The sequence below is a fragment of the Limulus polyphemus genome, unplaced genomic scaffold (assembly GCF_000517525.1).
Source record: "Limulus polyphemus unplaced genomic scaffold, Limulus_polyphemus-2.1.2 Scaffold82, whole genome shotgun sequence".
NCBI lineage: Eukaryota > Metazoa > Arthropoda > Merostomata > Xiphosura > Limulidae > Limulus > Limulus polyphemus.
The window spans coordinates 613133-640885 of NW_013665692.1; the positions used below are offsets into that span (position 1 = coordinate 613133).

General features: G+C 32.0%; 1 protein-coding gene across 2 annotated transcripts in view; it reads right to left on the reverse strand.

The window, feature by feature from the left end:
* The window catches only part of LOC106467716, a 96212-nt gene extending 68926 nt beyond the window's left edge, over positions 1 to 27286 (reverse strand). For both annotated transcript variants that reach the window (XM_013928094.2, XM_022396616.1), the window contains exons 1-2: positions 27136 to 27286; positions 6369 to 6737 (exon numbers count right to left, since the gene is read on the reverse strand). In XM_013928094.2, coding sequence (XP_013783548.1) covers positions 6369 to 6737; positions 27136 to 27211 — 445 coding nt within the window. In that variant the 5' untranslated portion in view covers positions 27212 to 27286. The remainder of the gene's footprint in view (positions 1 to 6368; positions 6738 to 27135) is intronic.
* Between the last annotated feature and the right edge of the window lie 467 nt (positions 27287 to 27753).

The following is a 27753-nucleotide window of genomic DNA, read 5'->3' on the forward strand; positions in this document are numbered from 1 at the left end:
AACATTACAAATCATTCAACTTCAGTGGATTCACATCAAACATTAGTACTTTTATGAAAACATAACCTAACGTCATCTGTAGAAAAAAATCGGCCCGTGATCAGTAAAGACCACAGAGCTAGCTAGCTCCCCATTAACTGAACTGTACCTACGTCAACTCGAAATTAACTCGCTCATCGTGAATCCTCGATAAGACATCAAGGAAGTTCCAGACTAGAAAGAAGACTTTGTATTGCTTGTAAGTTTGTGGAACTTTTGTATATAAGTAATTGTTTATAGTAGCTGTTTGTAATAACTGTTATTGTAAATTGTATTAAAACATATTTGTATAAAACAAAGAAACTGTGTATATCAATCTTATTGGCAAATATTATAAATTGGATACATATCGGCATTTATTTAAATACTAAATTCAAATTACAAATTAACTCAGTTTTAGGATATCTCAAATTGTAATACGTAACACTACGTGACAAACAGGCATGTCATATGAGCAGAAAGCAGTAGATTCAGGAAAGGAGGGAAAAAGCACAGGGTTACAAGGCACTCAAAAACGGAGATGGGGAGGCAAATACGCAATAATGTTTATTACTGATGTTGATACACAATTATATGTATTTGCGTTCCCTAGGTTCTATACTGTCATGCACGTGCAAAAGTTGCATGTTTTCGTGCAAAGAAAGTGACAGGTCAATAAGAGAAGTCAAAAGTCAGTATAAGTCAAAATCAAAATATCACTGCACATGTTTGAATAGTACACAGGACAATGCGTATAGTACATGTAACTAAACATGTACAGTAGTAGTACATACAATGTACAACATGCGCACACAATAAGTCCATTGAAGACACTATACAAGGGACAAGTGAACAACTAACTTCACTGATGATCAACAACAAAGTGATTCTAGAAACGACCGTGAATAAATTTTAACTTGATCGACTTCACTCGTTATATATCAACAGATAGCATCACCAGATTACTGGGACGCTGTTCTGTCATGGTGCTGCAGAGCTTGCTCTTGACAAGCTTCAACGCAGAGTTAGAGTCCTAATGTAAAGAGAGCTCAGATTTGGATAGGTCTCTTTGAACCCTCTCGTTTACCAAATGCAAGTTTGTCTAACAAATTTCTTTCCGTCTGAGAGACTAGGCGAGTTTTGTAACTGATCGAGCAAACAGCTTGTACCCAAAAGAAGACGCTCACAGTTGACGTTGTATATATAAAATAATGCTAAGGCTTGCAAGATGTGGATTTTCTCTGTATTTGTAGAAATTAAAGAATCAATGGGTATCAAGTGCATTCAGCATGAAATCCAGTATTTCATAAAAAATGTGACTTGGTAACGATCATGATCTTTGCCACTTATTAAGACTTGAGTTTTAAAATGTAGATCAAATGTAAAGGAAAGCTTTTTAGTGGGAGATTATGCGTAAATAACATAAATGATGTGTGCTTTTATTCAGTTTTCTAACTAGACGAAGAATAATCTTGAAATTTAATTTGTCTTTTGTGAAACTCCATAATTACAGAATTGAGGAAAAACATCACGATTGTATGTTTCACGATGTACCTGATGATACTTTTACTGGCGAAACCATGGTCGAGAATAATTGATGTATTTGTGAAACGTATAATTGTCTTGTTTTTCCTCAATTCTCTAATATGCTTTAGTTTCTTTAGGCTCTTTTTTAAATTATAGGCTAATAAACTTACCTAATTAACTAAAACAGTAAATTAAATCATGCACTGGCTTATTTGCATTAGAGTTAATATTAAAAATGTATATGAAAAGAGAGAAAGCAGTAGGTCAAATAAAAATTAGCTATAATGACAAATAAATGTTAACCTAATCCCCCCAAAATAATCATAGAATAAAATAGACATTTTTATTTCATGAAAATAATATAAAAGAGTACGTGTGTTAAATATTTCTTTTTCTTTCAACAAAGTTGATATTGAAAAGAGTATCTGTGACGCAGAGGCCATAGATAATAGAAAAGATGCTATAAAAATGAAAGATATCATCAACGATAAGTTGTTGCAAACAACAACAACAACAAAAAAAAAAGAAACAAAAAACACGCGCTGAACTTTAGAATCGTGTATGTGCTACAGTAGTGACTGTTACATCCTATTATTTGCTTAAATAAGAGAAACCCAACAGTTGGTAGTAGATACTGTTGGCTTGCTTGTCTTCCCTATATAAGCTCAAAATTACGGACGGATGGTGCTTTGCACAAAATTTCTAAAACAAACAACTTGATATATATAAGGACTTTGGAATACTTGTTCCTGTTCACACTGATGCAGTTGTAATCACTAAATAAACAAATTAGCAACAGTTTGTTTATTTTTTTGTCAAACAATTTTGTGTTAGAAAAAATAATAAACAGGTTAACAATAACACGGAGAATTTATGAGTAAGGTAGAAGGGAAGAAGCATGTAATGTAAATAGTCTGATAGAACAATATCGTATCGTTTGATATTTCATCATTCAATTCTCATTCTATATCATTCTTCAGCAAAGTCTACAAACTCGACAATTTATCAATTTTCTAATCTCATTGGGAAGTTACACTTGGATTTAACTTTAAACATGTCATGGTAAAATAAACAAAAATGCACATATAATGACTTAGAAACATAACAAAATGATCAAGTTAATTAAAAAAGTGTTTTGAGTTTCAAGAATATGAAGAGACAAAAAAAATTACACTATTCTGAAATATAATATCATGCCATTATGTAAAAGTTGTGTAACACAAGTATCATTATAAAACAGTATTGCCTTTTGCTTTTTCCTCACCGGTTTCTGATAAAAACAAATATTTATATGGTTTAATCTATCGTTTATTCCATAATGTTTCTCTGGATTAGACTGGTTTCAAGGAATATGATATCTCAGCAAGTAAAATAGGCTCATAATGCCAGATTTAAAGTATCATATTTAATTGATGATAATAATCTCTTAAACATATCATAACCAGGTATCTTCAAATTTACTGCATGTTCATATATGTATAAAGAGCTGTAGAATTCAGTAGGGATACTTACATATTATGATGTATATTTTACATCATTGAAATTCTTTTTGTAATATTAGACATTTGATAACAAATACGTATCCGTGGATATACAAATTTTGATAAAATAAGATATGCCTTTAATATTAAAATTCTAACTTCTTTGGTTCTTTAAGAAAATTTAGAAGTATATTTTACAGATAATACAGATTTTTGTTACTTATAAGATCTTATTATGTTAACAAGTATATGGATAAAACAGAGAAAATAAATTGATTTTGTTAACTTCTCACTAATGTAATCTTTTTCTTGTTATGTGAATACTTAGTTCAACTTCAAAAACTTCAAGCTTTAATGACCTTACTTATTCCAGTTATGTTTGGATTTTTGCATTGCTTTCTCTCCGAGTAGTTAGTTCCTCATCACTCCTTTTGTTTTATTTTACTTTTGTTCAAATCTGTATTCAGTTGCAATATATTTGCTTTATTTATCGTACGTGGAACTAACTGAGATCTTTACTAAAGCTTCTGCATGACTACCCACAGTTAATATCTAAATAAATAATTTTCCAGCATATGAGAGTTTGTGCTCTTCTAATGTAAATAGCTTGATTGAACCTCTCTCCAGCAAGGCCTACAATTTGCCAAGTTTACAAAATGATCTCTTATTGTATTAACAGATCTCATGTACTGTTAACCAAGATCAATGAGAAAGTTCTCTCCGAATGTACAAAGATTATATCACGATTCGGATTTCAATGAAAGCTTTTTCCCGTTAGTCTATGTAAATCGTTAATATGCATGAGGGTAAGATAATATTTACATTTTCAAAGAACTTTTATCTATATAAGTAACCACTGGTAAGGAATTGTATGACAGGCCAATGACAGTACATCTATATGCAAATACACAGTAAATTACGCTCTCAAATAACAAATAGCTTCCTTTTTATTTTTATTCTACTTACATTTAACTTCTATATTTTATTTACACCCTAATCATTTATTTGGTTTCTAGCATTACACTCCTTTGATAAACGCTTATTAATACAATGAAAGTGAAAAATAAAATTTATATCAGAAATAATGAATTAAAGTATATAAAAATACTTAACAAACAAGAGGAATATAAACGTTTAATTGAAACATTTAAGGATGTAAGCTCAAAACATTTTTGTTTATGTTTGATAGATACGTAGGTGATAGGTATGCTTAATGGGATTTAGCTCATTCGGTCCATGATAAATCGAAATTTGATTTAGATACTATTTGTTAAAACTATGTTTTATGCTATGCTAATTTTCACAGTTTTCTTAATGTTCTGGTTAAACTTAGTTAGATAGTCTTCCATTCATATATTAAGAACGTTACCTTCACGTCATCACCACCATACTGCCTTCCCCTTTCCCAATGGCTCAGCAGTAAGTCTGTAGGCTTATCACGCTAAAATTCGGATATCGATACCAGTGGTGATCGGAGCACAGATAGCTCATTGTCTGTAGTTTTTGCGATTAACAACCAACCAACGAATCAACCAAATGCCTTCATACTATTTATATTATTTATTATTTATTAAATGTTTTATACTTATGAATGATCTTCGACGAAAAAAAATGAAAAAAATGGATAACAGGAAAATAATAATAATAATTTTTAATAGTTTGAAGACAGATGAGTAACGAAAGAAAAGAAATATACAACATTAATAAATGCTGACAACTGTCTTTGCGAAGACACGACCATAACAACAGACACAGGCATGTTTAATGGTTATTTTCACAACGACATGATAATAACAAATAAAACCAGTCATCCTTAATGGGTGTTTTCACAAAAACGAGTAAATATTTAAGATGCTCATTACCCTAAATTGCAGCTGTTTGCGTGCGAAACAAAAGTTACATTTAAATTTGAAAATTACTCCTGAGGTTCCGAAAATAACGGATTAACTAAATAAAGCCAGAATTATGCAATGATTTTATAGTTTAATTAAACTTTTGTGAAATAATTCAGTATTTAAACACAGATGTTATGATCCTTGAGTAGCAATTTCTAAATGCACAGGTTTTTATTATACAGTGGTGCTTACTTTATGTAGAGTTAAAAGGCTAACGTCTTATATCTTGATTTTCCTAAACTTTTAAGATAACTACAAGTTAGTCGTTCATATGAACATAGGCTAGCAATCGTTAGATGAACAAAAAAGTGCTTTTCATTTATTCCTTTAATTAACAACACGAGAATATTCAGTGCCCAAAGTTTTTCCATTAGGCCATATTATCATATTAAATCTATATTTCTGACACAACGCCTTGGAATAATCACTTAAAAATGTACAATTCATCAATTTTCCACACTTCACACACACACACATATATATATATATTACTTTAAACAATCAGGAGATGCGTGCTGAATAATGTTGACTTTACGTCTGTTTCATATGTTGATAATAATAGGGTTAAGTTTCAGCTTGTAGCTTTCTGAACTGAACAGAATAATGTAGATTTTATCTAATTATGTTAATAGTATTTTCTTCCGCATGACACAATTAGTTTTGAATTTAAGTACAGAAAACTGAGGATACCATTTTAATAAAGATCAATGCAGTGATCTTGTTTCGCATTTTGTGCAAAAGTTTCATTTAAATTGTCTTAATTGCAAGCTAAGATAATGTAAAATAATTAAATTTACTCACAATGTCCATCTAAAATAGTAAAAGATAAGGATGATAAGAGAAGCTTGAGTAATTTTGTTCTTTTTGCCCAAGGTCATGAGCCCAACCATATTTCCATACAAATCTGGATGAATAAAACGTAAACGATAAGGAAAAAATAATAATTTAAAGTGACATGTTAACCAATGGGAAACTATAATCTCATTGAGGCACCGCTGCCTGGCTTTCTAAGATCATACACAGAGAGATTTCTTTCACAGAGTACAAAGTTACAACTGATAAGAATACTGCAATTAAGGCTCTAAATTCTTACTGTATAATGTAAGGACTAAATGAAAAAGAACACAACTTATTACTATAGGGAGGGATTCCTTTAGGCTGGTGATTTTTTTCTCAGCACATCAAATTCTTTATGGTAAATGGAAACGTAGCTTTTACCGTTCTCTTATCATAAGCTAGTGCGAAATAACTCTTAGTTTTTTTGTCTTCGAACAACAAGATTATATAGCTCATAAATTAGTTGTACATCTATCATCTAAACATTGTGTTTTTCAGTGTTTTTTTATATCTTGGATGTTTGCCTTTTGATATTTGTAGATTAGAGCAACCATTTTTTTCATATCAGTCAAAAAAAAAAGGAAATGGTTCACCTCTCACTGTTACTTACCATAAACTATCATGTTTTTAGCTGCGTCATCGATGCCATTTAAAGATACCACGTGACAGGAGTACTTGCCGCTAAATTCTGTGGTAGGATTCAGAATCCGAAGACCACGATATTTTGTGAATTTACCAGACGGAGAAACAGTAAAATTCATGTCAACTCGATCTTGAAATTTCTCTGACACTCGTCGAGAATTAAGTTCAGGTATCCACTGATAAATAGGATTAGGATCATCGTTGTGGTACCACTTGACCACTAATTGATCGTCTTCTTCTGTGAAGTTATACACACAATCTAGGTCGACATACTCTTTAGTACCATTTTCAACCACCTGGGGTACAGAGAGACTAGTGATCGACAGGCTTTCGATTCCTGTTAGGAAAATAAATAAATAAATAAGGTATCTCAATTAACTATGGTAAGAAATATAGAACTCAGCTAAAATTATTTTTATCTTTTATTCAATATAACGTCTTTGTTTAGCCACTTAAGAACAAACAGTGAAACAAATTTAAAAATCTACTTTACAACAAAGTTACATTTAAGGCAAACTGAAAAATGTTTATTTTTTATTTATTTGTCAATACGAAAATAAGGATACATTTTAGATAAAATACAGATATTCACAAGATCAGAGGAGCCGACAATACCACTTTCTGAATGTAGGATATACTGGTGTAAAAATTATTTATCCAAGTGAGTCGAGTGATATTACAAGAAAAAAAAACACTCAGAAAAGTTACGAAACATCGAGTAACGATGTAACTTTGTAAAAATCATGAGAAAGAAGAAGGTTCAAAGAAACTCACTTTTACTAATGGTAGTAATTATTAATTAATTATATAAGATGCTAAAATTTTGAGCTTCATTTCACCCACATTGGCCTTTACCTTTCTTTACTATATATATTTAATGTCTAAGTTGATAATGATAAATCTTTCGGACTGTTACAAACAAATGTCAACAATATTATTTTCTTTCCTTTATATATATATGTTTTTACATTAGGACTTATCCGATTCATGGTAGTAAATATTACGCCAGTTAAGATATTTAGTTCTGTAACACATTATGCTTGACATATTGATAATTATGCAGTACTGAAAACCATAGAATTAGTTTTCTTTCACCTGATTTATTTTAAAAAGTTAAATACCAATATCTAGTGGTACCGATACCAAATTTGTTACATAGTAGCTCTGATGTCTCTAACAATATATTTAGAAGAGGGCAATTAAGCATACCTTCCCTCTCCCCATTTGACAGTTGTACAAGCTCGTAAACCTCTATCGAATAAAATTCGTGAATTTTTAGATATATTAAATATGAAACGCTATTTCTATAATAGTGTTCCCTTGTGTCATGCATACAACTGGAAATCGATTGGTCTTGTTTATTCCAAAGATGAATTACAGACAATCTGAACTATAATAATAGCCTTCATATTTCTATTTTAACAGATGGCTGATAAGTTTCACTATAAATAAGCCCCCCCAGTGGCACATCGGTATGCCTGCGGAGTTACAACGCTATAAACCGGTTTCGATACCCGTAGTGGGCAGAGCACAGACAGCCCATCATGTAGCTTTGTGCTTGATTCCAAGCAAACAAACAAACACTATGAATAAGACAATGCTGAGAATACGAGTAGAAAAAGTTTCGCTTGAACGCCCTCTACACAACCAATCATGGTTAGCTTGTTCAAGGGCCCGGCATGGCCAGGTGGTTAGGGCGCTTGACTCGCAATCCGAGAGTGGTAGGTTCGAGTCCCCAGCCCACTAAACATGCTCGCCCTTTCAGCCGTGCGGGCGTTATAACGTGACGGCCAATCCCATTATTCGTTGGTAAAAGAGTAGCCCAAGAGTTGGCGGTGGGTTAGCTGCCTTCCCACTGCTAAACTAGAGACGGCTAGCGCAGATAGCCCCCGTGTAGCTTTGCGTAAAATTCAAATCACACAAACAATATTGTAAAAACTAACTAGCGTTTAGAATATAAATAATATTTTACATACGACGAAGAACAACAACAAATATCAGCTTTCCAATCAATAAAGTAACGTAAAATGGATTAATTATTCCAAATAAAGCGTTTTAAAATTTAAACAGACTTAGAATAAACATAATCCGACAGGTCAGAATAAATGCTGTAAGTGCTACATGATTTTTACTCAAGCGTTCTGAAACATATACACAATAAACTGTGCAACTTTACTATTGTTGACACTAATATCTTGAGCAAAAATCTACTGATAATACTTGTTAGAATCTTTTGTTTCGGCGATAAAATTAAAAATACCAGTAAAAATATAGAAAATACCGAAACTTTCCTATCATGCCTGAAGTAAGAATATGTTCAGTGTAAATTGACTGAAAAAATATGTGCTAATGCAATGGAAAGACACACACACACAAAATTAAGATTTTGTGATATATATCAACGTCATTATATATGACGTGACTCATATATTAGAACTATATTTTTGTTTTTGTATTTTCAGGTTCAAGTCACGATATCTTGCTGGAAACGCTCGGCACTTTTAGCTGTGGTGTGGAGGGAGCTGTATTTGTGATAGTTAATCCCATTACTTGGTTAAGAGCAGCCACGTAAGCATCAGCTGTTGCTGACTAGTTGCCTTCCTATTGGCCAGCGATTTTAAATTATGGATGGCTATGTCTGAATAATTGAGTCCCTAACTTTGCCGTTTAATCCGTGTCGCATAAGCTAAGTTCGGATTTATTTTCTTATATTTTAATTTACTTTGTTCCAGTCACTAAAATAGGTGTAACTATGAATGCACAATAAAAGTGTTTCTTCTCTTCTCTATGCTAACAAAGTGATGATTAAACCTACTGTGATTAACAAAAATCAGCATCTTTTTATAGCAATTATTCCTTTGATATTTTATTTTCACGGGAGAAAATAATTCAAAGTAAAACATGCAATATAAACCATAAGGAGATATTTTCTTTCCTTCCACCCATTTCTTCACATGTGCGCTTAACATTTTTTTGCCAAGTCTAAATATTGTACATTGGACTGAGAGACAACCTAGTAAAAGTTAGTATAAACCATTTTTGTCATAAAACTTATCTCGGGACTAAACCGCTTTAAAGCTTTAAGTAAGCTGCTTAACTTCAAGAGAAAGAAATATGTTAGTATAAAGATAAGTTTTCTTAAAAACGTAAATACTTACAATACTTTGCTCTACTATACATGCTTTTGAATCATCAATATATAAGTATTATTTCATCACCATTTGATATAGTTGTCAGACGCAACCTTATTATTTCATCACCATTTGATATAGTTGTCAGACGCAACCTTACTTTAAGCAGAAGTTTAATTAGATACCATATCAATTAATTTTAACTGTGATATTGAATTCTAAGTCAGCTATCTTGCTAACTTGTTGATAATGATTTTTTCTTTTATTCACAGTTAAGTTTCATGTGGTAACAATATATGTCGTACTATACAATTCCGATTAATAAAAAACTCTTGAATTAAGCTTTCTGATATGATTTTTACTTGTTATTTTAAGATTACAAAAACGATAAAACTGATGTTTACCTTGGCAATATTCGAGAGCAAACATTTACATTCGATGTTTTGATAACCTCTTCGAAAGATCGAAAAATTTTGCGAAGTTTTTCTGCGAGTCCACGCAGCTCGATATTCAATTAAAATTTACAGAACGAGTTTTGTGGTTGTTAAGAGTTATACTGACTTCAAAAATTGTCACATTATAGAAGAAAAAATAAATCGCTAAGTTTATCTTACATCTACTTTCATGAGGTAGTATTTAGTAATATGTTTTTTTTTCTTTAGCGTTTTCTTGCTTGTTTTTGCTGTGAAGTGCCAAACTTCTCAACTAGTTATTTGTGCCGTACTTACTGGAGAGGTCGAGCCCCGAGTTCTTGCGTTATAAGCTTTCAAGCTTACTGCTAAACCACCTGGGAAGATTTTTTAAAACGGTTATAACATTTTATAATATCTAGATATAATTATTACTATAATTTATATTCGTTGGTATTTTAGGTATTATTTTTTCTATGCTATGAAACGATAGTGTTGCAAATTTACAAATAATAATTTAATAATATTTTTTGTACAGTTTCTTGAATAAAGACATTCTACGGCTACGCCACTGTAATATTGGATGTATGGATATAAACTAGCAGAAATACCCGCTCTCATGGCAGGTACAACTGCTAGTTCCTGCGGAAGGCTATTGGGCCTGCGGCCGAGAGACAGGCCTGCAGCCTTTTCTGGAATCATTTGACAGTTCTACAACAATGTACTCATACTTGACATTCCGTGATAAAAATTATTTTATTGAAATTTTAGTTTAAAAATGAGCTATCATCATAGTATTACATCATAGAGTAGATTTCCTTGAAGGATTTCCTTGTAGACGCAGTTATAAATGAAAGTGCCTTCCTTTTCTGTTGCAACACTCATGAGATTTTTTAATAAAGAAAAATAAATCAAGTTTTAAGTTTGTTTTTTGATTGTTTTATATTTGAAATTTACTCCTTTTTTTTTGTAGTTTTTATTGGTTAAATCTGAAACTTACCCATTTTTGTTTGTAATATTTACTGGTTAAATCTGAAACATATAATTTTTGTGGAAATTTCAATTGTTTTATTTATTACTCAGCTATAAAAATACTGCCTTGTTATAAATATATTACCCAGTTATGATTGGTGATGATCGATGTGATAGTTTGCGAGATCCGAGTTTTGGATGTATACATCCCAAGCTCCATTATAATAAGATATACAACCCGTGTTAAGTAAAACAGTTCATCTTTGTTTCTACTACATATTACCTCAGTTTTCACAGGTTGATTAAACAACAAGAGTAATCATAATGTATTTGAACCCTGTGGTTCAGAGAATGCACAAGTTCTGTAAGAAATACTAGATCTTATTACAGTTAAAGTGCTGGATTATGTATGCGAAGGTCCAAAGTTCGAAACTGCAGTATGCTGCAGAACACACTCTGCACTTTCAAATGTAGTCCCATTATAAAAGTGACAGTCAATGCCGCTGTTCCGACAGAATATTTACCAAATGCACATAACATGTTAAAGTACACCTCGAATAGCGTAATATTTATGTCAAGATGAAGATAATTGGATTTATATAGTAACCCCCCCCCCCAGTGGCATATGGGTAAGTCTGTGGACTTATAATGCTAGAAACTGGGTTCAATACCGTGGTGGCACAGCACAGACTCCCCGTTGTGTATCTTTGTGTTTAACTACAAAAAAACAAACAAAAAATATTAATCAAAACCATGAACATTCTAGAACGACAGAAGATGGATTTTGTTTTCTGAAATATGGTTTATTAATATATATGTTTATTAATTTGTCGTGTATTGGGTCTTTTCACCCTGCTTTGGATTTTGATATTTACACATAACTTTGACCTTATTCATTTTCGTACTAATTACTAGTTTCAACAGCTGTTAATAACTATATTTGCTTGGCTTTAGATTTCATTAGTGAAAACAGTTGATTTATTTTTTCAAGTGGCCATCGCACAAAGACATACTTAATCAAACAGACGGGGATGTTTTGGAGTTTACACCAATCAGCGTAATTAGGACTAGATTTCGATTTCAAGGTAGGTCGACGTAAAGATAAGTTTAAATTATAATAAACATAAAAATAATGTAAACTTACACTTATATGTAATGACCGATAACAAACATATTTATTTAATTTTCAGTTAGTTACAAAGGTTAAATTTATGAGGCTAGTTAGTTGAGTTCAAATGAACTTTGGAAACTCGAGTATACAGTTCAGCACGCTAACCAATAAGCTACGTTCGTTGCTTTGGAGATTAAGCGCACATCATTATAAGGATCTTTAATATATTATGGCATTAATACTACTAAATAAATATTCATAAGTCATAAGATTAAATATACCCTTTACAAATAGTTAACCAAATAATTTTCCCCTTTTAACTAAGTATTACAATAGAAAAATGATTGTTAGACGAACACCTGATCGGAATGGGTAATAATTTATTAACCTAACGTGATCCCCTGAAAGAGACTTATATAACTGTTCTTTATGTGTAACTTTCTACAATATCACACATTTTTAACAGATGTCCAAAACATACTACCCCTTCTTGCATGGCTTCCATAATCCATCGAGTGCACGAGAACGACCTGACAAAATGCACTTTTTAACAGTCTGATTACAGAGAAATTCATAGGTGCTGCATCCAGAAATTTGATCGGTATGGTTTTGTATGGAATAGCATGAATATCCGTTTCATTCTGCAGCTGCTTGGGATATACGGCGATTGAACGAATATGTCATGGAAGCAACTTGTATCGCTTTTCTTAACGGGAATCCTTCTTGATTAGATTGCGTTCTGTTGCCTGGGGCCCGTGAATGGGTTTTGACACTGACCTTTTTGCCGTGGTTTCCCACCTGTTACAAAACGTTGCTTACCATGGCTGGGTTATGATTGTTGCAGGTCTTTTTCTCGATGGTCCTGGTGCCACAAGCTTATTTTTCTTCCCCATTGCCATTAAGAGCAAGTGATATCCCGATCTAAACACATCTTTATGATCTGAGTGCATGAGTATTTTACGTCGGAAAGCTGTTACATGCCCTTCCAAAAGCGATACATTTTCGGTGGCATCATACTATCTACTAAATAATGTCAAAATGTAGTTCTGATACATGTCATTCCAGTGTTATTTGGATATTCAAAATCATTTTAATATAACGCATTGAACCCTGTGCATTATTCCAAGTAATATTGTTACTATCCAAAATGTCTCATAGAAGTTTCTTTAAAATGTAAAGTGCACATCAATATAACGTTTTTTGTCTCTTATAAGAATGAACTGGCAACTTGAACTAGCACTTCAATATTTGAAAACTAAAGAAATATCTTACATGTTTTTTTTGCAAAACTTCAAAGCAAAGTAACGCTCACCTCATGCTTTAATTTCAGGTCTGTGTCACTTATCCCTAACGGTTAGATATAAAATATCACAGACTTATCAGCATTTTAAATTTTTGACCTCAATATGACATTGTCTAATAGAGGAGGTTTCGGATGCATTAATTTTTTACATGTGACCATCATGTAGATAAAAGTATCCAATTATCAGTTACAAAGTTTACATGCTTTAATACAGTCTGGTCGTTTTGAAGCTTTGTTGCTGTTATAATTTTTAATATAGACTCGGCAAATCTTAATCCACAGATTAATCATATTTTCATATACTATTGTGTTGACAAAGACACCTAGCACCAACGCAATCTTTATTACAAACGCGTTTTTTTTTCTTGTTTTTGTAAAGACTGCCCAAATTTTACCAAGTCATTAAATGAAGGAAGATGATCCACGTATATTAACAAAAATAATAAAGCTCATACATTACGTTTATGTAATATACGTTAAGAGTACGGCAACAAACTGTTGGCACAAGCTGGCAGGGAACAATAGTGGCAGGAAATTGCCTAAAGCGTGACGGTGTCACTGCAGCTGGTCCTTTTATCTCCAGGAATATTTTTCTTGGTAAAATTTAGTTTTTTTCAACTGATTAAGTATTTCCGTCTATCTTTCTGTCAGCTATATGTCTGATTAAAAAAGATTCGTTAATTCCAACACCATTGAAAGTCTACCTTTATCAGGGGAAGAATGGTCCATTCCTGTTTTAACCAAATACAGATACTTTTTTGTGCTTATGATGTTCAGGCAGACCTAATAAATTCTCTCCCGGCTATGCTTAGAAATCTGTCGGTTTTTATGTGTGTTCCAAATGATTAAGTGATCGCGTATGTTTTCTAATCATCGCGAATCTATCAATTTGTATTTTTGTGTTTATATACCTGTTTATATTTTTGTATATGTATCTGTCCATGTTTCCTTTTTTGCACTCTATCCATTGTCGTTTTCTTTCATCTGTTTAACTATCACAATAAATATTAGTGATAAAATTAATCTAACACTATTTCTCAAGCTATCTGTAAATTTATTTGCGAACACGTTATTTAAATGAAGAGTAATAGGAAGGCTATTGGTCATAAATGATATAGAAAGTAGATATATTTCTAAACTTACCAAGAAATGCACAACGGTTGAAAAATAAAGAGCAGAATGGCGAAGAATTTCATAATTCACGAAATCGAGGAAACGTTTAGTAACTCAATATTACACACACACACACACACATGTGTGTGTGTTCGTGCGAGCGTGGACACGCACGTGAAATGTTTTACAAATAATATAGAAATGAATGATAAAATAAAGACTTAAGCATAAAAGACGAGAAATAACGCATTTTAAAATAAATAACATTTATGAAACTTGAAAATTACAATTCTTATCACTGTTTTGAGAGGTTCTTCATGTTAAAAGTCTATAGAGCCAGCAAATCTTTAAATTTGGGATCTGTTAATTCTAGGGTGACTATTGTGAATCCCAGAAAAAATAACTGAAAAGGTGTAATAACGTAAAACGACGAAAACTGGAACACTAAAAATAGTAACATTTTCCCCCAAAAGAACAAGAATATAAGCAAGTCGTATGTTAATGATGTTTAGGAATATCTCATAATAGTTTTTCTTTTATTTGTTATTACTGGTGCAAAGTTTATCAGTTTCGTGTCAGCTGTTATTTTTTTAAATTTTTATTAGTACAGTTGCCATTATTGCCTGAAACTAGCTACGGCTCAGGTGTAAACTTCATATAAACCTAACAATAAAAAGAGAAGAGCTGAATATAACTACTATTAATTATTTATAAGGAGCTCTTTGAGAATAAATATGTTTGTTTGTTTGTTATGTATTTCGTGCAAAGCTATACGAGGGCTATCTACGCTAGCCGTCTCTAATTTAGCAGTGAAAGACTAGAGGGAAGGCAGCTAGTCATCACCACCCACCGCCAACTCTTGGGCTACTCTTTTACCAACGAATAGTGGGATTGACCGTCACATATTACGCACCCACGGCTGAAAGAGCGAGCATGTTTGGTGGGACGAATGAATATGAAACCTAAATTATCATCTTACAATCTCAAAATATTCATTTAATTTTTAACGTACAAAATATATTCATATCACAATGAGTTGAGACTGTGTTACACTTTAGACTTCAATAAACTTATTTGTAAGAATACTTTAAGTCAATCATTTTTAGCTGTGGCATAGCGGCTCACAGAATAGCTCTGCGTTTTTCAAATACAAAGTTTTAGCTCATAGTTCCGTAATCTCTTAACGGATTTGAGATCTATTACACTTTTGGACTAATGAGATCAAACCCTTTCGGTTGATGTATTGAGGGTAGGATGGTAGAGATCCTGATAAGTAATAAAATCGAATCGGGTATGCGCGCGCCCTACGCTTGGTATTGCTGGTGCACAAAAATATAGCCAATAAAAAAGGGAAAAATAAAAGGTCTCATAGATTAATTTACTCTAATCCTACCTAAAAGAATTTCAAGTACCGCGGCTATCGAGGATTCCCTGTTGTTCCTTTTAGCTTTCAATATACAATGTATTAATATACTTATTTTTACAATACTATCTTAATGTTTATCGTGACATTAACTGATAATTAATCTTTTCTTGTATCTTTTTTAAATTATGAAATTATGAATGAAATAAATTGACTCCCTAAAGTAAATTGTTCACTGAATAAAGAATGGTTGTATTTCATATGAACATATATCTTCTTTTGGGATCATATTTTAAACACTTATTCGATTTTTGTAAACTCGCTATTTTAGATTTCTGGCTTGTATATACATTACTTAAAACAAGTAAGGAATAATCGAAGTTTTCTATATTCTGAAACAAAGGCAAAACGCAGATACTGTAATTAAGCAATGTCAATGACTTAACTGTAGTGCAAAACAAGTTTTAATCGAACTGTCGTTGTGATCTGATAAGCACATTTAAGTGATACATATAAAAGTGAAGAAAACACAGCGAGATACTGAAATTAAGCAATGTCAATGGCACCCCTGAATTAACTGTAGTGCAAAACAACTTTTAATAGAACTGTCATGTGATCTGATAAGCACATTTAAGTGATATATAAAAGTGAAGAAAACACAGCGAGTTCTCAGCTGTTTGCACAAGAACAGAGTATCTCAAAAACTAAAGATAACCAGATTGATAGCGAAACACGACAGAACACCGTCGAAGACATTTGTATCCTTCCCTTATAAGAAGAGTAAGTCTCACGAAGTTGGGTTAGCTGAATGTAGACTCGCATTAAGACAGTCAATATAGTTGGTTGGAGACCTAGACAGTTAGGTCATTATAGACAACCTCACAAGGAAGCGACTCTTTGACATTTTGGGCTTGACACAACTGGTCTCGGCTTCCCAAATGAATCAACAGTACATGCATATGGCATTGATGACATACTAATTTGAGCAGGGATCAATGGTTAGTGAAAACACCGACATTTATATGCTACAGTATGACTCTGTGCATGACATACTATATAAGGATGCAATCTTTCAACCATTAATGTGAGGTTTGCTAGAACTTTCTTATAATGGATGCTCCAACATGATCAACTAGTTAGCATTTCGTGGAAGAAGAATGTAGCGAGCAAAATAACCGTTCAGCGCGCTTAGTGGATTTAAATCCAATTGAATATTTATGGGATGCTTTGGAGAGACGCTTAGTAGCACACGATTCACCTCCAAGCAATGTTGATAAATTGAAAGCAGGTCTGATGGAAGGATAGGCCATATTATTCCAGAATCTCATTGAATCACTCACTTTAAACTTGCCACATTGATGTACAATTTGGATTGGTGCCTGAAGTAATCATACCTCATATTAACAAACGTTTTCTGATCATTTATTGAGCTGTAAAATATGTAGTAACAATTAAGCATTTATGAACAGGGAACACAATCGCAGGAATTTGCATATCTGGCCATATTATCAATCACTTGACACTTGCTTTGCATAAAAATGAGCTCAGAGGTGCCAATGACAATATGGTTAGAATTCAGAAAATTTTGGTTATCCTTTAACTCCTATGAGCAGTTTAGAATCATTAACAAGTATTTTAAAAATACATGCACGACTAAAACGTTTTATTTATTTATTTTCCCCCATTACGAATGGCTGTTTTTAGACTGGCATACCTTTCTGACTGAGAAACTTCTTTCAACGTTTGTTTAACTTCATCCAGATACAGGAAAAGTCAAAACCTCAAGATTTATCCTCGAGGTTTATTTAAAGTTACTACTGTCAATAAACAAGTTTTGGGTAGGTGAGAACTTACCATAGTAGGTAGTTTTGAACAAAAAGTTTACATATCGAGTTTCGTAAGTGTCAATAGTATTTTACAAAAAATCTCCAAAATTCACGACTATTTATTATGCGCATAAACATCCAACATATACTTACATACCAGACTCAATTCGTATCATTCGCATAATATTATAATCTAAATTTCCACTTTATAACGTAGCACACTAACAACCGTATTATCAATCATTCCTTTAGTTAATTCACTGACCTTAAATTGTAAGCATATAAATTTATCTATGGCTTTATTATTTACATTGAGCAAGTACTCAGATAGTGTCAGTCTTATTTAACTAATGCTATGTGGCCCGGCATACCCAGGTGGTTAGAGCGCTCGACTCACAATCTGAGGATTGCGGGTTTGAATCCCCCCTTCCCACCAAACATGCTCGCCCTTTCAGCCGTGGGGGTGTTATAATGTGACGATCAATCTCACTATTCGTTGGTAAAAGAGTAATCCCAACAGTTGGCGGTGGGTTGTGATGACTAGCCTCCTTCCCTCTAGTCTTTCACTGCTAAATTAGGGACGGCCTGCGCCGATAGCCCTCGTGTAGTTTTGAGTGAAATTCAGAAACAAACTAATGCTAATTTAAACTCATTGATTAGATAACCGCAATAGTTTCAATGCATTTTTCCTCAGTTTTCATTTCTCATTCATTTTTGTACTTATATTTCTTCTAGGAGCATTATTATTTTTTATGATTATTATGAAGTATATGATTTAGAATATGCTCATTTTCTTCTCTTTTTTAATTTTTAGAGTGTCACAATATAAATATCATGTGATAATCGTGCCATCAAGCTAATATAAAATACATATGATAATAAAAATGTAAACATAAATATTTTTGGGCTGGAGCTTCAATAAAATCCATCATTTAAATAACAAATAGAAAACGATTTATCTCACGTCTATAGTTCCTTAAAATATAGAATTTTAAATTATGCTAATCCATCAATTATTCAATTTTTCAAATTACCATAGCTGTAACGTACGCCATTAAATCATTCTTTATCTATTCTGGAGCAGTGTTTTGTGACATGGAATCAAACTTTATTGTAAAATCGATGACAGCACGATACGTCTATTCTGTTCTTTTCGACAAATATTTCTCTACTAAGCATTCTTCAGTAAAAATATGATCACTAACACTATAGCTTTTCATATATATCCAGCTTGTTCCTATTTCATATAATTTATTTAGTTGCGGGTGCTTATTTAATTTCAGTTAAATATACTTCTGAAAAGTTTGTTTGTTTGTACTTAAGCACAAAGCTACTCAATGGGCTATCTGTACTCTACCCACCAACTGTTTGAAATCAAACTAAACAGTTATATAACACTATAGAAGCACTATCAAATACATGAAAATTCGACATGCTATATCTGATTTATCTGCACTTTTAGCATTGTGACTAGAGAAGCACTATCAAACATTAGCAGTTTTGACATGCTATATCTGATTTATCTACACTTTTAGCATTGAGATTGCTAAGCAGTTTTAACTTTCATGTTTATTACCGATTTACTTTTAAAAAGTTAAATAATCTTTTTGGTATACTTAATTTTTTGTTTTATTACGTTTTTGATGTTGAGGTCCATATTTACCTTTCGCTTAAGATAGTTTTGCACTTAAACTTATACATATGTACAATTCTTGCAATAAAATTTCCAGGATGACTGTTAGGCATTTCTTTAATTTTCTGTCGTTCCTCAAATTGCAGACCATTTTTCGTTAATAGAGTCATTTTTAAGTGTTTGAGTAAACATTAAAAACCATAATTTCGTTGTAGTTTTTGTTCTGCGTCTGACTGAAAAATGAAATCTGAATCACACGGTGTGGTTTGTAATTATATAAAACTTACTCAAACAATAGGAATAATATATCACACTGCTAACAATTTTATTGAAATCATAAAATATATCTTGTTTATTCGATCCCATACCTTATTAGGAATACGACGGTGGCCAGTATAAATCATTTTAAAAACGGCACTTTAAGATAATTTTAAACATTTTTCTACAGGTTGTCTCTTATTACACTACCAAACCATTACTGCTAAAGCTTCAACAAGAGTGATGCAGTGATAACAAACTATATAATAAAATAACTGTATAAATAGGTATTATTTTTTGCATAGGTGTATGAGATTGTTTTCCACTCACATCGGGGATTTTACCCCTTTTTAACCTTGTACAGTATAGTAAGTTATTGTTTTAGTAATTTGGAGACTGGAAACAATCTCATTTTTATTGAATTGTGTATAAAATAATCGTTGTTTTTTAAATAATTTTTTTCATTTTTCAAAATGCATATAGCCAATTGTATAGTTTTGTAGTAAGAAAACAAGAATTAAAGGCTCCATTTAACGATCAGGATAATCAACAATATATGACAGATATATTTTGTTAATAGTTAGAGTAAAATTACGGTTTTTAAAGATTTTACGTCTTCTTCTCGTTAGTCTTTAAAATCTGTGAATCGTGGTTGAGAACACAGAATGATATATTGAAAGATTCTCTCAATTTAAACTTTAGTTCCATGCTTTCGAATGATAAAGTAAACGAATATAAATAATAAAGTGAGTCTGGTTATTTATTAGCACACACGTATAGAGTATAAAGTGAGGCTCGTTATGTATTAGCATACGTATAGATTATAAAGTGAGTATGGTTATGTATTAGCACACATGTATAAATAATAAAGTGAGTCTCGTTATGTATCAGCACACATGTATAAATAATAAAGTGAGTCTGGTTATGTATTAGCACACATGTATAAATAATAAAGTGAGTCTCGTTATGTATTAGCACACACGTATAAATTATAGAGTGAGCCTGGTTATGTATCAGCAGACACGTACAGATGATATTACTTTTATGCTAAGTTGAATATTCATTAAAAATAAACTTTTTGTAAGCAAATAAATCGTGTGTCGAAGTGTATATCGATATTTGATTCTCTCTCGATATACTAAGAAGTTTGAAGATTTACATTCGTGTAAAATTAATTAACTACAGCATTTTTTTACAATGAGTAATCTTAATAGTATACAAAATTCATGTCGATTAAACCTCTGAGAACTGGCCAGTTCTGTTCTTGATTGTAATTACTATTCAATTCATCAAACAATGTAATCATTCGAAGCGAAAATCTCTAAAAGGATTAAATAATAAGCTTACAACTAATTACTTGAAACAAACCTTGTTAAATGAATGATAAATATAACAAATACATAGTTTGATAACAGATATTTAAAAAGAGAAAGTTTCAAATGAATAGATCATATTAATATTTTATATTAATTATGATGTTACGAGTTGAGCTAAACCCCTTTTTTCTGTCACGAATTTATTGTGATACATATGTAATTTTGAAGTTAACTATTTTATCAAATTTTATGGGATGTATCGTTATACGTGTGTATATATGGTTCTATTATGAAAATATATTTAGCCACGAGCAAAATGAAAGCGAAATACTAAACACATATTTAAGTTATCCTTAAATTCAGCAGCTCATGTTACTCGAGAAAATAATAAAACTATGTTTGGGTATTTATCACATACTGTGTTATAAGTTTCAATGTATACTCCATTTTCATACACAAATTTACATTACTTATCGTTACTAAAATTATAAAACGCATTATTCTAAAACCTTATACGCATAAGTATTTTTCGGGTACAATGATCTGTGGCCAAGTTATAAGACAACATTAAAAAAATCAATTAAAGATTATATAAACTAATATTCCAATTTAGAAACACAATCTGCCTTGATTCTATACTCTCTAGAGCATGTATGCTTCGTAGGGCAGACCAACTTGTGTTTGAAAATCATTGGTCCAATAGTTACCATTAAGCCAGTTAGAAAGTTTCATTGCCTAGCAGTAAAGTGACAACCATGAATAAGCTACCTAATGTTGTACCATGTCATCTATCTAAAGCTCTATCATATGTTTCACTGAAGAAAATGGTAATATTCGCAAAAAACTAACTTTTTTTTCTGATGAACTATTTGATGCTTAATAAACCCACTTCCTTCTAAAATGTACGCTAATGAAGCAATTCGTAAAGCTTAGAACTATACATTAACAATTACAACTCAGGAATGATTAAAGATGAGCTAGTAGTATTTCTGTACGATATCTGGATGCAATTTTATGACATAAAAATCAGCTATGTTTAATTAGTTGGGAGTTATACTTACACCTCTGTATATGTTTATGTTTAATTAGTTGGGAGTCATACTTACACCTCTGTATATGTTTATGTTTAATTAGTTGGGAGTCATACTTACACCTCTGTATATGTCTATGTTTAATTAGTTGGGAGTCATATTTACACCTCTGAATATGTTTATGTTTAATTATTTGTGAGCATAGAAAGATACTAACGTCGTAAAATAAAGTTTAAATCCACTATTACGAAACAACAAGATTAAATGGATACAAGTTTCGACACTTTTCGTGTTCTTTTCAGTCCAGTTTGTGTGTGTGAAAGAAACGTACACGTGGCTTATTTAACAACGGAAGCTAGAAGTTGCTTCAGGGTATATGACGTCATTTGCCTACTATTTCTAAAGTCATCCTTGATCTCCGTCCTCGTTTTTCATTTCAAAGGAGAAAGTGTTTTAAGGATGCATAAAACCTCTCTAAACGTAGGAACAACACTTCAAATTCACCAAAACTGTCCTAAAAATAATGAAAGATCTAAAAGTTGTGAACTTGTGACTCAAGTTTTCCAAGCCATTTACAAGACCAATAGTGACAATTAAAAACTGCAAATACATTAATTCGACAAAAAAATGAACATATACAGAGGTGTAAGTATAACTCCCAACTAATTAAACATAAACATATTCAGAGGTGTAAGTATAACTCCCAACTAATTAAACATAAACATATGCAGAGGTGTAAGTATGACTCCCAACTAATTAAACATAAACATATACAGAGGTGTAAGTATGATTTATATATATATATATATATATACTTTGCTTGGGCGAGATGTGGTTTCTTACTTTATAGAACATTTATTTGGTGTGGGTGTAACGTCTTTTAATTTTGGTTACTGAATTAAAAAAATGTTGGTGTTTTTGAATTAACTGTTTCACACTTTTACCAACTCAATCAAATGTTTTTGGTGTAGTTAATAGAAGATTTATGTTTTATAAATTAGACTGTTTTTCCAGTCAACATACGCCTAACTTAGTGTGATTGCTTTTCCCACCGTTAAGCCACACGCCGAACTTTAAAAGCAAATAACACTAGGTGAGGGAGGCTAGCCACAGCTGGACAGCTGGAGTAGGAGACGCTATTTTTACTAAATAATACATGCAACCCTCTTTGGTAAATAACAGTGACCATCTGTGAAAGCAACTGGCCTGCGTGAGATAGTTGAGTCAAAAACATTGAAACTTCGGTATATGACGCATTACAGTATGACCTATTGTTGGTTTATATCTTGGGTTAAGAGCCTACATTATGATTAAATTTAGCTGATACGGGACATAAACACTGTTAAAATATTTTTTCAGATAATATGGTTTAATTATTTAAGCACTAATAAAAATCTGAAAAACTTTGACAAGATTAGTACATTTAAAAAATATTTCCTGTTTTGACGACAAAAATATGTTATACTGGAACTTCCAAGTATGCTAACAGCATGAGATGTTCTGTTGCGCACAGAATTAAGTTTACAAACTGTGTATGTCATGGTTGAATAGGAGCGGATAACCTCTTTCTTAACATAGATATTAACTCTTAAGAGTGAACAAATTGATACAAACCTACATTAGAAATTAATAAATAAAGTACAGATTTGCATTTACAATTACGTATTATTTTTGACGTTAACTTGTTTACTCTTGCTATGTAACAAACAACGGATGTGGCACGTCGCGTTATATATTTAGTCTGATCATTTTCAGTGTCCATTTACTACACTTACATCCGAAAATAGCTCTAAAGCCCTTCTAAAGCAAAATATCAAATGGGTGAATACGCCGTTTAAGAGCTTGCAGGTGGATGACAGTTAAAAATTCCTAGAGAAAAGGCTCTGTTGACATTCGATGGACAAAGAAAGAAGTCCGATAAATTAGAACTTTAATAAGACTTCCGTTGAGCTGCTTGAGCTAAAATATCAAAACTTAAGTTTTGCATTAATCGCAAACACGTGAGGCACTATTACAAGCTTTATGTTATGATATTATTATAAGCTTATTTTAACAAGTATTATTTCAATAGTCTAATAATTTTTTTCTGATAATCTGAAAAATTACAGAAAAATTATCCATCTCAATCGGCCGAACCTCTTTAGAGAACAATGTAAAATATTTGTCTTATGTATGAAAGATATTTTGAGGAAATAAGATACCTGAACCAATAATCGAATATCATTGGTAATATATTCATCTAGCCTCCCCTGTCTAATAGTCAATGGCCTAATAGAAAGGATAGTGTCTCAAAACGACGTGTTAATGTTATATTTACAAATATTAGTATGGTGTTTTTCAAAAGAAAATCGAACAAGAGATTACTAGGAAAAATATTATGTGTTAGTCTGAACATATAACATACTCTAATAAAAATCTAGGCAAGATGTTTTACTGAAAATTCGCGTAAGAAAAGTAAACATCAGCATGGACTTCTTATAATGTTAATCTCTTATACGTATATACAATTTGAATTAAATAATCACATCAAATGCACGTATATCTAAGTACTATGCCTTGACTTATTAATTTGTTTACTTCGAGAGTATTCTGATTTTTTCTCTGTTTTTCTATTTATCTATCTCATTATGAGACTAGCTGTTTCTGACAATTAATTGGAAACTGCCTGTATGATGGCTATCCGAGAGTCAACTTATAATGAGTTTTCTTGTTATATTGTCGGAAGAAACTTTAAAAGCTGAAATAATGCAAGTACAATTTTTGGTGTCTTCATGACGAAACATTGTGAAACGTCCCTGAAGTGTTAAGAATTAATTATCATCAAACCAGACAGAATAATATGACTAGTAACTTATAACTAATACAATCCACTTGACCAAAATAAGTAAAATAATTAGACCATTGAAGTATAACTACAAAGAAAACTGCATTAATTATTTTTCACGTGCCGTATTTATACAATTCCTAAGGTAAGCATTATTTCTGTTATGTAGTTGTACAGGGTTGTCTTCATTAAATTCAAGTTCTTCTTTAAAGTATTTTAATTCAGAACTATGTATTAAGCTCGCTTTTGATCGAAATATCTATCTACTAATTCACTTGATATTAAAGTGAACATTAGAAAAATTTGGTAGATTGCCTTCCGTTGTTAGATGATTTAGCTTTTTTGACTACCACGTTTAAAGATAAAGAGCTCTCCCAGACCCTAGTGCCAGGTTTATATTTAGATAAACAACAAAAGCAAAAAGTATATGTTTCAATATTTTACTACATATCTGTTTGTTTGTTGTATAGAGCACAAAACTTCACAACTGGTCGTCTGTGCTCTTCCCACCTGCAGGTTTCGAAACCCAATTTTTAGCGTTACAAGCCCACTGACATATATTTGAGCTACCGGGGAGGGCTACCTATCTCGAACTAGTATGATATATAATGTATACTTACGTATGGTTAATATCACACTATTCTAGGCTTAAACAAAGGTTATCTAGTGTGCCCCGTATGTGTTTACATGACAGAATTGTTTGAAGTCATTCTTATTAAAAACCTATTCGATCTTGTGTTTGAGAGCATACCCTTTAAGATGTTGATAACAACTGCGAAGTGTTTGTGTCTTGAACATTACCAATGCTTTTCAGTTAAGGCTCAAAATCAAAGAAATGATTTATGTACCTATGATCAACTTATGAACTGTTATAAGTCTGTCAAATCACTATTATTTTTATAAGTGCTCCAACAATGGCCGATTAAACCTATTGCTTATGCATTTAAAAGATGTTTGATTTCCTGCCATATTACACATTCAAACTCAGTTCATATACATTTTTAAAGGCTGGAAAGTGCCCGAGTTTTTAATGCGCCACTATCGATGTAACAGTAATGAATCGTGGAGAATCCGCACAAGTAAGGAAGCGCACTTTTATAAGAAAAACAACAAGAGCCACGCTATCATAAGGATTAAATTGAAATCATGTTTTTTTAATATTTCAATAAATATATCCAAGTGTAATATACACGATAAAGCTTGTTTATTAACCATATCGCGAAGAACTTTTAAGTAGTGTATGTAATCGTTCCATGATAGTTTACAAAATCGAATAATTGGTGTATCACGTTAAAATAGTCTTTTTGTCGAAACCACTTACATGAGGGTACGAAACCATGGTTGTATTTTTTGTTCTCAAATATATATCTCGACGCATATGATTATTTACATAATAACTTCCAAAATGTTTGTATTAAATACTTAAATTTCGCAATATATTGTTATATTAATTTTAAATGAAAACATTTAGATGCTTAAAATTCAATACTCAGCGAAGTTTCAATGCGGTATTTGGTACTTTTCACACAAAATTCAATAAAATAGTGTAATGTTCTAGTGTCATGTATAGTAAAACGTATCTCGGTTTCACTGTAGCACTTAGAAACAGCTTTAAGTTACTGAGTTTCCACAGAACGGAGCCGCAGATTTCATCTTGGGGAGACGTTCTACGTTTATTTTAAGATCGGTTGAAGAACATTGTCTCGTGAGCGTTTGAGACAGTCCCAACATTTGCTGCTATATGTTTGGATACATGCCAACCTTTTAGTCGCCAGTAAACTAGGACGAAAATAGAAACCTATATTTACAGAATTAAGTTGTAAGCAGAAGATCAAGCTTTTGCTGAATATAAATCTTTACTCTTGTACGTTTTCATATCGCCTTTAATGCAAGTACCTAATTTGGAGAAAAATTAAAAGAATAAAATAAGTAAATAATAATAAACCTTTTGAAGGTATTATTCCTTCTCTTTGATACATGCCTAACTTATCTGCACAGGGTTCAATACTGCTTCTAGTTAATTCTTCAATGCTCTTAAAATGCTCCTTCATCAATTTATAATTTACTTCTACTCAGTAGAAAAAAACTCATTCAGTGCACATTTTATCAATTTTTTCTTTAAAAAGCAAAAAAAGTTATTTAATTAGGGGATATTACATAATATGAAAACTGTTTAAAATTGAATAGTAATATACAATATATATGCCGTTATATATTTGAACTTCACTAGTACACTTCGATTTCTAAAAAAACAAAAGCTAGTGTGCTATTCATTATAAATTCTGTGATACTTTCAAATTTCTTTACTCTTTCGCTCTACATTTTAGTCATTGCTATTTTGATATTCGCGATAGATTTTGTGACCGTGCTTAGAAATATTTTTTCCCTGATCGAAATATAAAACCATGGTTCTTAATGACATTTGACAAAAATATTTCACTTACCATTCAGAAAACAGAGGGTGAATAGAAAGTTTACGACCAAAGTCTTATTTCTTATTTTCCTAGTATTGGAAATCATACTGGTTCGATATGACCACGTTTTTCAACAGACGTATCAATGAGGCTTAGCGAGACACACGGTCCTTACCAAATACGTAACAATCTATCCCAACTCAGTCTACCAAGCAGTTTCTCCGCCTTTTCACCTAGAGACAAGAGCGCCGGTCATATGGCGCGTGTGACGCCTCTTATTCTCCCGTCGTCCCACGCGACGCGGGTAGTACGGATTATTTTTATGTTCATCAAACAAAGTATTTACCATACTGCGTTGGGGTGCCGGAAACGATCAGTTTCGCTGTGACCAGGTGCAGTCACGCTATAATTTCATATGGATGACCTAACAACATTCAAATAAATAAAGGAAATAGAACAGGACGTTATCTGTCGGCCAGGTTATTTAGAAGTTTACACTTTTCATTAGATAAATGGTAGAAGTAGATAGATGCTGTTCCAGACACAGAATAAATATCGGAGTAATAATCCAAAAATGATATTTTACTCTGAGTAAAAGGAAAAGTAGTTATAAACTTGGAAACATATAAGACTGGGTAAAGCTTTTAG